The following is a 13,442-nucleotide window of genomic DNA, read 5'->3' on the forward strand; positions in this document are numbered from 1 at the left end:
GGCAGTAGGGGCTGTTAAGCCGCCAAAATGGAGACGGATGTGTCCGATGTCGGCCACACCTTTTCAGTAGAAGACATGACTCTGGACCCAGACCTGAATGACACTGACAACTATGGCGTCCCAGACCCCGGGCTGCTCGAAGAACATGGTGAGCGGCCTGGCCCTCACCCACGCGCGATGTCAGCCGGAACCCAAAGCGCCTCGGGCAGCCCCGCACCCACCGGGCCCTCCAGGAGGTCCCCGGCTGCCCGCCACCCTCCGGGCTGGCGGCCCAGACCGCGCAGTGGCGGTGACTGACGGCGCTGCCCCGCGGCCCGCAGAGCTGTCGTTCACGAAGCTGGTCCCGAAGCTTTTCCTGAGGAGCTCCTGGCGGAGAAGCACGGCCCCCAGCGCCCGCGCCCGCCTGCTGTGGCTGCTGCTGCGGAGAAGCCTCCGCAACGTCGTGGAAAAGGTGCGCCTGGCCCACGGCATCTGCCTGGAGGCTTCGCTCCTGGCCTGGCGGCTCCCCTCGGGGTCCCTAGCAGGAGCCAGCCATCCTCTGGGCTCCCGAGGCGGGGCGCCTTCTCTCCCTCCTACCCCCAGTGGACTGACCGCCTGCCCACCCGGCCTGCCCGCAGGAGAAGCGATCTGAGCTGCGCGTGGCTCGCCTGACGCACGGACTGGAGCCGCTGCGCCGCCTGGAGGTGGCGGACGGGCTGCGCTCGGTGGCGCAGGACCCGGTGGGGAGACGCTTTGTGGTGCTGGACGGGGCGGGCTGCCTGCACCTGCACCGAGAGGACGGCTGGGCTCTCGGGACGCTGCCGGCCCCCGTGCCACTCACGGGGCTGGTGGCTGTGCGGGGCCCACTGGGCTCCATGAGCCGCTTCGTGGGCTGGGGCCCCGCAGGGCTGGCCATCCTGAAGCCAGACCTCAGCCTGCTGTGGCTGAGTGAGCCAAGAGTGGGTCGGCCGCCCCGCCGCGAGCCCATCTGCTGCCTGCCGGTGCCGGACCTGCGCCTGCTGCTGGTAGCGGAGGCGGGCGGAGGCCTGGCGCTCTGGAAGTTCCGTTTAGAGGGTCGCTGCCTGTTGCCTTGCGGGCCCTCGCTGCAGCCCCAGTTAAGCTGCGCTGGTGCCCTCACGCGCCTGGCTCTGGGGCCCCTGGCTCCCAACTACATCCCTCGCTGCTTCGCGGCCTATGGCTCGGCTGTGCTCACCTTCGATCTGCGCACCTGGACTGTCACAGACGTGCGCCAGGATCTCCACAAAACGTGAGGGGGCCCAGGGAGTCGGGGGAGGGAAAGCCAGTTGGGCAGGGTGCAGAGGCTCCCGGGAGGCCATGCTGAGTCCACCGGGCCTTCCCCCAGCACCATCTCTGACCTGGCGTACTGCGCGGAGATGGAGGCCATGGTGACAGCTTCCCGAGACAGCACAGTGAAGGTGTGGGGGGCTGACTGGCAGATCCGGATGGTGTTCGTGGGCCACACAGGTATACCCCGCCCCGTGGCTCTCGAGGCCCCTGCTCGCCCCACCCAGCCGTAAAGAGCGCTGCGCTGTCCAGAATCTCTGCCATCTCTGGCCAAGCTTCTCTCTCTATCGTCACCCGAGCTGGTCAGTTTCCCCTCTCTCAGTCCCTGGTGCACCCGAGTGACACGCGCCCTCCTGCAGGCCCGGTGACAGCTATTGCCGTGCTCCCCAACACGACCCTGGTGCTGTCCGCCTCTGGGGACGGGACGCTCCGCACGTGGGACCTGCAGGCGGTGGCTCAGGTGGGCGAAGTGATGCTGAGCTACTGGGGCCAGAGCACGCGGTCAGAGAGCGTGAACCAGCTGCTGGCGCCCGCCAGCCCCGGCTGGCCGGTGCTCTCCGTGCGCGCGGGCAGCGTGGAGCTGTGGTGCCTGCGCGAGCTATACTCACCGTTGGCGCAGCTCTCCGCACCCATCCTGCACCTGCAGGTGGCGCCCGAGCTGCCCCTATCCCCATACCTGCCAGCTCGCCTCGTGTGCGCCTGCACCGATGGCTCCGTCTACCTGGTGAACCCCGAGACGGGGCGCACAGTGAGCGCGCTGCTGCTCGGGCCTGAGGACTGCGCCGCCGCCGTGGCCTACTGCCTGCCGCGTGAGGTGCTGTGGCTGCTGACGCGCGCCGGGCACCTGGTGCGGGCCAACGCGGCGTGCAGCCCCATGCGCGTGCTGCTCCGCAAGAGCCCGCTGCCGCTCCCGGCGCCCCGGCCCTGCTGCCTGCACCTCTACAGCCACCTCACTGACCCAAGGAGCGCGTTCTCCAGCTGGGAGACGGTGCGCCAGCACAAAGGTGAGGTGGGCCACAGCGACGTCCGAACATGGAAGGAGAAGAACAGGTAGGTGGCCCAGCCGTCTGGCTCAGCGGTTGAGCGTCGACCCAGGAACCAAGAGGTTGTAGGTTCAATTCCCGGTCAGGGCACATGCTGGGGCTGCGGGCTGGATCCCCTGTGGGGGGCGTGCAGGAGGCAGCCGATCCATGATTCTCTCTCATTGATGTTTCTCTCTCTTCCCCCTCTCCCTTCCTCTCTCTCTAAAAAACCAATAAAAACATATTTTTTTAAAAGGATGTACATGAAAAGAAAAGAACAGGTAGGTGTCAGAGCCAGTGAGGGCCGGGCGGGCCTGTGGGGCCCGTGCCAACAGGCTGGTGTCGCCTGCAGGTACCTGCCCCTGGTGGGGCACACGGATGGCACCTTGTCGGTGCTCAGCTGGCACACACTGGAGCCCGTCTTCCACACAGAGGCGCACAGCCCGGGTCCGGTCACTGCCGTCGCATCGACCTGGAACAGCGTCGTGTCCTCCGGTCAGTACCCCCTCCCACTGCCCCAGAGCCGGGAACCCCTTCCCTGCACAAAGGCCCAGTGCTGGCTCTGCCCCACCTGGTAGGCGGGGACTTGACGGTGAAGATGTGGCGTATGTTCCCCTACTCGGAGGAGAGCCTGAGCCCGCTACGCACCTTCTCCTGCTGCCACCCCGCCCTGGCGCTGTGCGCTCTCCGGAAGAACATTATGGTGGCCTTCGAGGATCCCGACAGCGCCACCTACGGGCTGGTGCAGTTTGGCCTGCGCAGCAGCCAGCGCTATGACCACCGACCCCAGGACGACCACTTGGACCACATCACTGGTGAGGGGGCAGGGCCGAGGGGTGGGGCCAGGTGGTGGTTCTTTTCATATAAATATATATACACACATACACACTAATAAAAGACAAACATGCAAATTGACTGTACCTTCGCTACGCCTTAAGCCATGCCCATCAGCCAATCAGAGCAACTATATGCAAATTAACCCAACCAAGATGGTGGCCGGCAGCCACGGAGCTGGAGCAAGCAGGAGGCTTGCCCCAGTGATGGAGGAAGCCAAGCTTCCCACCTGCCGCAACCAGCTCTGAGCTCCCCTCAAGGCTACAAAGTTTCAATTATAGAAGATAAATAAACCCCAGATACCTGCTTTCAGCCGGCTGTGGCCACGGAGCCAGAGTGAGCAGTAGGCTTGGGTTGCCCCTGGCGATGGAGGAAGCCAAGCTTTCCGCCCACTCTGGCCGGCTCTGAGCTCCACTCAAGGCTACAAAGTTGTTTTTTTGTTTTTTTTTTAATATATTTTATTGATTTTTTACAGAGAGGAAGGGAGAGAGATAGAGAGCTAGAAACATCGATGAGAGAGAAACATCGATCAGCTGCCTCCTGCACACCTCCCACTGGGGATGTGCCCGCAACCCAGGTACATGCCCTTGACCGGAATCGAACCTGGGACCCTTCAGTCCGCAGGCAGATGCTCTATCCACTGAGCCAAACCGGTTTCAGCAAGGCTACAAAGTTTTAATTATAGAAGGTAAATAAATCCCAGAATAAAAAATAAAGAAAAAAAGAGGCTGGGAGCTTCCGTCGTCAGGGGGCTTGGCCGGCCTGAAAACGGCCCTCAGCTCCTCACCCAAACTGGCCAGGCACCCCAGTGGGGACCCCCACCCTGAAGGGGGTGTGACCAGCCTGCAAACACCCATCAGCCCCTCACCCAGGCTGGCCAGGCACCCCAGTGGGACCCCCACCCTGATCTTGGACACCCTTCAGGGCAAACCAGCTGGCCCCCACCCATGCACCAGGCCTCTATCCTATAAAAAGGGTAATATGCAAATTGACCTTAACAGCAGAACAACTGGGAATGACTGGTCACTATGACACACACTGACCACCAGGGGGCAGATGCTCAATGCAGGAGCTGTCCCCTGGTGGTCAGTGCACTCCCACAGCGGGAGCTCTGCTCAGCCACAAGCCAGGCTGATGGCTGCCAGCACAGCGGTGGTGGTGGTAGCCTCTCCCGCCTACTCAGCAACATTAAGGATGCAGCTTAGGTCTGCTCCCTGCTGGCAAGTGGGCATCCCCCGAGGGCAGCCGGGCTGCCAGAGGGATATCTGACTGCCAGCTTGGGCCCTATCCCCCAGGGAGCAGGCCTAAGCCAGCAGGTGGATATCTTCCGAGAGGTCCCAGACTGCAAGAGGGCATAGACTGGGCTGAGGGATCCCCCCGGAGTGCACAAATTTTTGTGCACCGGGCCTCTAGTGTATGTATATGTGTGTGTGTGTGTGTGTGTGTGTGTGTGTGTATATATATATATATATATATATATATATATATATATTTTTTTTTTTTTTTTTATTGATTTCACAAGAGGAAGGGAGAGGGAGAGAGAGATAGGAGCATTAATGATGAGAGAGAATCATTGATCGGCTGCCTCCTGCACTCCCCACTGGGGATGGAGCCCGCAACCCGGGCATGTGCCCTTGACCCGAATCAAACCCAGGACCCTTCAGTCTGCAGGCCTAGGCTCTATCCACTGAGCAAAACTGGCCAGGGCTGGCCCTGATTCTTGACTCCGAGCCTCGCCCCCAGGCCTGTGCTGCTGCCCCACACTCAAGCTGTACGCCTCCTCCAGCCTGGACTGCACTATGCGGATCTGGACCACAGAGAACCGCCTGCTGCGGTGGGCTGGGCCCTGATGCGGGAGGGAGGGAGGGCGGGAATGGCCGGCTGGGAGCCTGGGGGCAGACAGCTGGGCGCCCCTCCCTCGCCCCCAGCAGAGTCTAGCGACTGAACAGGGGAGAGAGCCTCTCACCCTCCTGCTCCCTGTGCTTCCTGCTCTTTGGAGCAAGGCTGGCCTCATGCCCTGGACCCCCCTGCAGACTCCTGCAGCTGAATGGAGCGCCTCAAGCTCTGACCTTCTCCAGCAACAATGGGGACCTGGTGCTAGCCCTGGGCTCCCGCCTCTGCCTGGTATCCCACAGGCTCTACCTGCCCACAACCTACCTGGTTAAGGTGTGCCGTGAGCCCAGAGGTGTGTGGGGGGGGGGGGCTGCTGCGGGCACACAAGCCTCCCAGGGCGGGGATCCAGGCTCCTTTCCCTGCTCAGAAGCTGTGCCAGAAGCCCCCCGATGGGCTCGATGACCTCCCCCTGCCGCTGACCACCCAGGAGTCTCTGACTTCAGTCCAGCTGGAGAGGCTGGCCAGCCTGCATGGGGTGGCCAGCCTCAGTTCAGCCGGCAGGCCTGCTGAGCCAACCTGGAGACTCCCACCCAGCTGCCCTGGCTCAAGGTCTGGCTGTGTGCCCCCAGTGTCCCAGCACGAAGTCCCAGGGCTCCCAGGCCCCTGGGGCCACCTCAAGCCTGTCCCAGCCCTGGCACCCCCCCTCCTGTCTCCTGTGCCCCCTCAGGGGCCTGGCCACCCTCCTGAATGACTGTCCCGGCCTCAGTCAAGTCCCGCTTAGTGCACCTCCTATCATCTCTGTCTGCAGCTCGGCCTTGTCTTTCATCCGCCACTGGACGGCAGTACCTCAGCAGCCGCTCTTGAAGGAGGTGAGGTGGATCCTGACCCCTCCCCACCCCAATGCCCGGCCCTGCCCCCTGCCCAGGCTTGGGCCACATCCCTGGGGCAGGCCTGGGATCCTGTGGTTATCTGGGCAGCACATGGCAAGACTCCGCGAAGAATTGGCTGACCTCTGACCCCCTGCCCCAGGACCTGGAACCCTTATTAGCCCGGGACCAAGACCTTCAACAGCTGAGACGGGGGCAAGTGGTACCAGCAGCCCCGGCCCCGCTCTCCTGGAAGCAGCAACTGGAGGCCTTTGACAATTACTTGTATCTGGTCTACGGCCCAGCCCTGCTGGTGGGTGGGGTGCTTCCCCGCACCAGCCCGGACCCAGCCCCTTCCTCCATCCTGGGGCTCTGGCACCACCCCCTGCCCTGCCTGCACCCCCAGGGCATGCATCCCAAGACAGAGTCCCAGCAGTGGACCAGCATGGCCATCACAGTGGAGAAGAACGGAGATGTGTCCACCCTGCCGAGTGTCACCCCCAGTCTGGCGAAGGCCGGGCTCTGCACTGACTCTCCCAAAATGCTGCCTCCACGGGACCAGGGGGCCCTGAGCCAGCGCTTCCCCCACCCTCCCCGAGTCACCCTGCCCATCCCACCCACCCACCAGCGGGAACACAGCAGGGCATCCCAGGTGAGGCCTCCCACCCCTGCCACCCCTCTGCCCTGACTGCAGGACCCTGCCCCCCACCCTGACTCCTCCCGTGCCCCAGCTGCTGGCCCACTCCTCCCTGAGCTCCTTCCTGGGCCTCAGCATGGACCTGCAGCTGCAGTCGGAGCAGCTCCGACAGGAGACGCCTGCGGCCCCAGAAGCACCGTCTTCCCACCTGAAGCACAGGGTGAGGGGCCGGGCAGGGGATGCTACAAGCCGCCCCCCAGGGCAGAGCTGCAGGGGGGCACTGAGTCCCCGCTGGGCTCTGAGCCCCTGGCCCGTCCCCAGGTCCCGCTGCTGCTGGGAAGGCGGCCCAAAGAGCTCCTCTCCGACCTTGGGGGCTTCTTTCCTGCCTCTGTTCAGCACTACAAGGTGAGACCCCCCCCCGCCCAGGCCCTCTCTGCAGAGGTCACCCTGATGATGCGCCCCATCGTCTCTCTTTTCCTAAAAAAATAAATTTTTATTGATTTCAGAGAGGAAGGGAGAGGGAGAGAGACATAGAAACATCAGTGATGAGAGAGAATCATGGATGGGCTGCCTCCTGCACACCCCACACTGGGGACCGAGCCCACAACCCTGGGCATGTGCCCTTGACCAGAATCGAATCCGGGATCCTTCAGTCTGCAGGCCGCTGCTCTATCCACTGAGCCACACCAGCCAGGGCTCCCTGTGATTTCTGAAGGCTCCACCTGCCTGTGTGTTGTGTGGGGGGCACCCGTTCAGCACCTGGAGGCCTGGCAGGAAGCTGGGCGGTGGCAGGTGCTCTGCCCAGACCGCCTCTGGAACAGGGCAGAAGTCAGGTCCTCGCCCACCAGGCTGTCCTCTACCCCTAGAACCTGCGGAGGCCCATCCACTTCCCAGGCTGGGTCCCCAACTCCGTGGTGCTGCAGCAGATGTGGCTGCCCCAGGAGGTCAGCGGCCTGGGGAACCTCCCTCAGCTGACCGCCAGAGACTCCTCTAAGGCAAGGGGCGGGGCTGGTGCTCGCCCTGTGGGCAGGGGAGGGCTCTGCAGCAGGGGCGAGGGGGGTGCCACTCGTGCCAGTGGCTAGTGATGCTGTCCCCTCTGCAGCCAGCGGGCAGCCAGGAGGACCTGTGGCTGTTGCGGGACAGACAGCCCCACACCAGGAGCCAGATCCAGTGGTCGGATGAGGGGGATGAGGACCTGGACCTGGACCTGGACCTGGAGCTGGACTGGACCTTGGACTATCCCCTCTCATCTCCGGAGCTCTCCCAGGAACTGCTGACGTTGGAGAAGTCGGCAGTGACGCAGGGGCGCGCCCCCAGCAGTGCTGCGGTGAGTAGAGTAGAGAGAGAAGCGAGGCCTTCAGTGGTCACCACGGCCCTCCACGCCACCAGCACCATTCAGAAATATGAGTCCTTGGCCAAGAGACGCGTCCGGGAGACTACTGCCAGGACAGAGACCTTTTTACGCCGCCACCAGCACCGCCTCGGGCACTCGCTCTGGGAACTGCGCTACGGGCACCTGCCCAGGTTCCTGCGTTTCTTTGTCATCCAGAACTGGTTCAAAAAGCTCTTCCCCATCTTCACCTTGGAGGTTTGAGGGGGGGGGGCGGGGGGGGAGGGCTGGGAAGCTGGCTGGGGGGAGGGGGGAGTGGCGCAGGGGCAGCGCCTCAGCTTGCTGTCCTTGCAGGCATACCCCGAGGTGGGCACGGTGGACGGCCTGGCCTCGCGGCTCATGGACCTCTTGAAGGAGGCCTCCTGGGAGGACCGTGTGCACATCCTGCGGGCGCTGCTGAGGCTGCTGCCTGAGATGAGCAAAACCCTCTACAAGAAGCTGCAGGAGACCCTCAAGTACCTGCTCAACCTGGACGAGCCCCCCAACCTCCAGGTTCGCCCCACCCCTCCCGCCTCGCCCCAACCCGCCCTGTCATGCTCCAGGCCGGCCCCACAAATTGCCCTCCTGCCCGTGCTCAGGAAAAGACCCAGAGGCAGTTTGTGATGCTGGCTCTGCAGCTGCAGCTGGCCTGCTCCCTGGAATCCCGCGAGGTGGTGCTGGAGCTCATGTCCTACCTCCTCTACTCGCCGGCCTCCTGCAGGTGAGGCCGCCCTCCGCCCGCCCTCCTCGGCAGCAGGGGTGGGAGGCAGGAGCTGGGGGACGCGGCATGAGCCGCCCTCACCTGTTGCAGGCCAGAGCTCAAGAAGCTGCTGGAAGGGCTGGGCCTCCAGGACCCGGAGGGCTTCCTGTTCAGGGAGATGATGACCTGGGTGCAGGACATGGACCTGCACTGCAAGGCCGTGCTGCGCCGCTGCTGTTCCCAGAAGCTGGAGGAGATGACCCACCTCCTGCAGGTGGGAGGAGGGGGACCTGCCAGTGGAACCTCTTCTTGCCTTCTCCCAGGGCTTTCCCCAGGTGCAGGGAGAGCAGGGGAGGCTGGGAGGCCTTGCCTTGCTCTAGATCAGCGGTTCTCAACCTGTGGGTCGCGACCCATTTGGGGGTCAAACGACCCTTTCACAGGGGTCGCCTAAGACCATCGGAAAACACATACATAATCACATATTGTTTTTGTGATTAATCACTATGCTTTAATTATGTTCAATTTGGTTTTTTTTGTTTTGTGGGTTTTTTTTAGTTTTATTTATTTATTTTGCTTAAAGTATTACAAAGGGTATTACATATGTGTGCTTTTTTTTTCCCCGCCCTTGACAATCCCCTGAATTATGTTCAATTTGTAACAGTGAAAATACATCCTGCATATCAGACATTTACGTGACGATTCATAACAGTAGCAACATTACAGTTATGAAGTAGCAACGAAAATAATTTTATGGTTGAGGGTCACCACAACATGAGGAACTGTATTAAAGGGTCGCGGCGTTAGGAAGGTTGAGAACCACTGCTCTAGATCCACGGCACCTGTCCTCCTAGTCCCGCCTCTCTCGGGATCTTCCTGCTTCTTCCTGGGAGGGAGTCTGCAGCGGGGTCCAGCTGGGGTCCAGGAGCAGCACCCCGATTCGGCCTCCTGCCCCCACCCCCTCCCCTCTCCCCCGCAGGTAGAAGCCTTGCAGCCGTCAGTTGCCAGGTTGTCGGAGGTGCTGCCCAAGGTCTCTGAGACTGTGCTGTCGCCCATCTCCTCGGGGCACTCGGTGCACTCCACTCTCTCCACCGTCTCCTGGACACCCTTGCAGCCGGGCTTGCCCAGAGACCTGGATGCCCAGGTCCAGCAGCTGGTCTCGCCGTTCCCCGTCTACCACAGCCACCGCACGTTCTCCGAGAGCCTGATGCCCTTCTCCTCCGTGCCCGACATCCACGTGCGCTCCTCGGCGCCCGACGCGATGCCTGACCACCCACTGCCGCTGGAGCAGACAGACTGGTCGCGGTCAAAGATGCTGGACCTGGGGCCGATTGACGCACTCAACTTATTCTGCAAGCAGCGGAGGAGCTGCGTGCAGGAGGCGGCCGGGGACCAGAGGCTGCACGTGCTGCCGCCCAACGCCGTGGTGCCACAGCCCCGCGATCACCTGTGAGCGGCTGAGGGCGCCGGGCACCGGCTGGGGCAGGGCCCACAGGGGGCTGGGGACCTGGCTCAGTCAAACCTACCTTCTTTTTTATTTTTTATTTTTTTTTAATATATTTTATTGATTTTTTACAGAGAGGACGGGAGAGAGATAGAGAGTCAGAAACATCGATGAGAGAGAAACATCGATCAGCCGCCTCCTGCACACCCCCACCGGGGATGTGCCCGCAATCCAGGCACATGCCCTCGACCGGAATCAAACCTGGGACCTTTTAGTCCACAGGCCAACACTCTAGCCACTGAGCCAAACTGGTTTCGGCTATTTTTATTTTTTAAAATATATTTTTATTGATTTCAGAGAGGAAAGGAGAGGGAGAGAGAAACATCAATGATGAGAGAGAATCATCGATTGGCTGCCTCCTATATGCCCCTTATTAGGGATCAAGTCTGAAACCCAGGCATGTCCCCCTTGACTGGAACCGAACCTCGGTCCCTTCAGTCTGCACGCTGACGCTCTATCCACTGAGCTGCACCAGCCAGGGCTCACACCCACCTTCTTACCACCCTAGGCTTGACCCCATTCTCAGGCTCCAGGAGATCAAGCTCCAGGGATCTGCAGTGAGACTGAGGGGTGAGTGGGGACAGGGGTAGAGATTGGACCCTGAGCTCCACCCCACCCCCACCCCAGCTTGGGTCCCGCGGGGCCTCAACCTCACCCCAGGCCTCACTGCCCTGACGACCCCAGGCCGGGTGCTGGCCCGGCACGGTGAGGGCCGCACCCTCGACGGCTGCATCCGGACGCTGAAGCTGCCTCTGCCTCGGGTGGAGCTGCGGCCTTTCCCCGTGGACTGGCCCAGGCCCGCCCGCCCGCTGCCGCCCCCGCTCCTGCAGCCAGCCCTGCAGCGCTACTTCCTGCCGGACCTTGCAGACCCGGACTTCTACCGCTGACCCGCTGGCGACCTTGGCCGGACCCTGGTCCCAGCCCCACCTGCCCTCCAGCAGGGGTTCAGGACACAGCTCTCCACCCGCTGTCCACCCCTGGCCAAGACTGGGGACTGGAATAAAGTCCAGCCAGCAAACTAGGTGCCATGACCATCTCTGGGGGCCACCAGGGTGGGCAGGGAGGGGTGGCTGGTGGAGTGGGTGGGACAGGGTCGGGGCTGTGGTCAGCCCATGGGGGGCCAGGCCTGTCCACCCAGGCAGCGAGCCCTAGTGTGGGCTCGTCCCTGCTCAGGCATCAACCAGCATTTCTCCGTCAGTTACTGAGGGCGAGAAGGGAGGGCGGACTACAAGCCAGCCGGTGGCCAGGTGTTCCGGGGAGAGGAGGGGGTCTGGATGGCTACAGGTGTGGGTGGGCTGCAGTCTTTTTTTAAAAAAATATATTTTTATTTATTTCAGAGAGAAAGGGAGAGGTAAAAACATCAATGATGAGAATCATTGATTGGCTGCCTCCTGTACACCCCCACTGGGGATCGAGCCACAACCCGGGCATGTGCCCTGACCGGGAATCAAGTTGTGACCTCCTGGGTCATAGGTTGAAGCTCAACCGCTAAGCCAGGCCAGCCGGGCAGGGGCTGTGGTCTTTGGATGCAGGAGAGACTGGGAATCTGTTGGCACATCGTTCCCTTTAGGCTAGAAGGACTCCTGTCTCGTCCAAAAAGCAATGAAAGGGGCCGTGTCCTCAGGACCTTGAACTTAACACCAGCCGGGGACAGACTATCTGTGAAGCGCAGGGTCTGGAAAGCCTCCCAGGGACTCCCGTGCACACCGGCGACTTGGCCGCCTGGGAAGGGCCTGTTCTGGCGTTCACACCCTTCGGTTGGGCTGCCCGGGCAGCAGTTTCCTTCCTGTGAGTGTCTTCAGCCTCCGGCTTTAGAGGTTGCTTCCCCATGGCTTTCTGGTTACAGCTGGCCTCCCACACCTTCCCCATCACCCCCGGGCTGCGCAGGGGGTCCTGATATGGGGCTGCCGAGTAGAGGGTTCTTTTGAGGCCAAGCAGGGCCAGGGTGCCAGCCTGGAGAGCTGCAGGGCGGAACCATTTTAAAAGGGGTTTGTGCGACCTATGGTGGTCTGCTTCTACTGGTTTTCATGGTTCAAATTATAAAAGCAACAAAAGCTTTTAAAAGTAAAAAATGAGCCCTGGTCAGTGTAGCTCATTGGTTAGCGCATTTACCCAGCACTGAAGGGTTGAAGGTTCGATTCCCCATGAAGGGCACATACCTGGGTTGCAGGTTCAATCCCTGGCCCCGGTTGGTCGGGGCTGTGTGGTAGGCAACCAATCAATGAGTCTCTTTCACATCGAGGTTTCTCTCTCTCCCCCGCTCCCGCCTTTCCACTCTCTAAAAATCAATGGAAAAGCTATCCTCGGGTGAGGGAGGATTACCAAAAACAACAATGACAAAAAACAAACAAAAAACAACCAAACAAAACAACAATATGAGAAAGTAGGGCAAGGGTAAACAGGTAAAAAAATAACCACCATAAATGAAAACATTAATATTTTAAAATACATAACAATATGCAATTATTTTTAAATGAAGAAATCTGTTAACTGAAATATAGCATTAAGAGAGTGAAAAGGGATATGCAGAGGGAGAAACCAAGATGGCGGCATAGGTTAACGCTGGAGATTCCTGCCTCGAACAACCACTTTAAAAAACAACTAAAGACGGAACGGACATCATCCAGAACCACAGGAAGGCTGGCTGAGTGGAAATTCTACAACTAGGAGGAAAGAGAATACCATACCCAGACTCAGAGGAGGCGCAGTGCTGAAGTGAAATACTCAGGTGCGGAGTGCACGCGGAGCGGGCTGGAGGTGGAGGGCATGGTTGTTGTTTTCAATCAGGAGGGAGTTTCAGACTCTGAGCTCCAGATCCGGGCGAGTCTCTAGGGACACAGACTCAAACGGGAGAAGGGGGACTGTCTGGCTTCGGGCGGAACTCGAAGGCAGCTTTCTCTCCGAGGTTTGCAGCCATTGCTGGGGCTCTGAGAGGCAGAGCCCCTGGGGATGGAACTGAGAGCAGCCATAACTGCTTGCTCCGGCCTGCCCTGTAGATCCCCTGGGACCCGCCCTGCCCAAGCTCTGCACAGAGCCATTTGCCAGATAGCCTCAGGCAAACGCTAGATTAGCACCGCCCTAGAGATCCAGCACAGAAGCTCTCCCACTGCAGACACAGCTGACTCTCATAGCCAGTTAGCCTGGAGGTCAAATCACCCCCGGTATTGCCGTCAACAATCAAGGCTTAACTACAACAAGACTTCGCACAAAGACCACTAGGGGATGCACCAAGAAAGCATAAAAAATGCGGAGACAAAGAAACAGGACAAAACTGTCAATGGAGGATATTGAGTTCAGAACCACACTTTTAAGGTCTCTTAAGAACTGTCTAGAAGCTGCCGATAAATGTAGTGAGATCCTCAAGAAAACTAATGAGACCCTCTATGTTATGATAAA

At 60.5% G+C, this 13,442-nt stretch overlaps 1 protein-coding gene across 1 annotated transcript; it reads left to right on the forward strand.

Annotated features, from left to right (window-relative positions):
* Positions 1–13: 13 nt before the first annotated feature.
* On the forward strand, positions 14–11,059 carry WDR97 (WD repeat domain 97). Its single transcript, XM_036303858.1, has 22 exons — positions 14–148; positions 321–451; positions 618–1,246; positions 1,343–1,464; positions 1,644–2,334; positions 2,659–2,801; positions 2,885–3,121; positions 4,884–4,974; positions 5,174–5,306; positions 5,401–5,582; positions 5,782–5,842; positions 6,003–6,491; positions 6,523–6,696; positions 6,798–6,881; positions 7,343–7,471; positions 7,552–8,064; positions 8,161–8,358; positions 8,445–8,566; positions 8,657–8,984; positions 9,327–9,991; positions 10,555–10,616; positions 10,731–11,059. The coding sequence occupies exons 1-22, from the start codon at positions 28–30 to the stop codon at positions 10,931–10,933; spliced, it is 5,508 nt and encodes a 1,835-aa protein (XP_036159751.1). The 5' UTR covers positions 14–27; the 3' UTR covers positions 10,934–11,059.
* The last annotated feature ends 2,383 nt before the right edge of the window (positions 11,060–13,442 follow it).

This window comes from Myotis myotis, unplaced genomic scaffold (genome assembly GCF_014108235.1).
Source record: "Myotis myotis isolate mMyoMyo1 unplaced genomic scaffold, mMyoMyo1.p scaffold_m19_p_38, whole genome shotgun sequence".
NCBI lineage: Eukaryota > Metazoa > Chordata > Mammalia > Chiroptera > Vespertilionidae > Myotis > Myotis myotis.

What these genes read in the sequence shown, in the direction of transcription:
- WDR97 (XM_036303858.1), top strand. Translation starts at nt 28, where the DNA reads ATGGAGACGGATGTGTCCGATGTCGGCCACACCTTTTCAGTAGAAGAC. An exon ending in ACATGGAAGGAGAAGAACAG is followed by an intron (nt 2,335 to 2,658) that starts GTAGGTGGCCCA and finishes TGTCGCCTGCAG; the next exon opens with GTACCTGCCCCTGGTGGGGC. An exon ending in TCCCCATCTTCACCTTGGAG is followed by an intron (nt 8,065 to 8,160) that starts GTTTGAGGGGGG and finishes CTGTCCTTGCAG; the next exon opens with GCATACCCCGAGGTGGGCAC.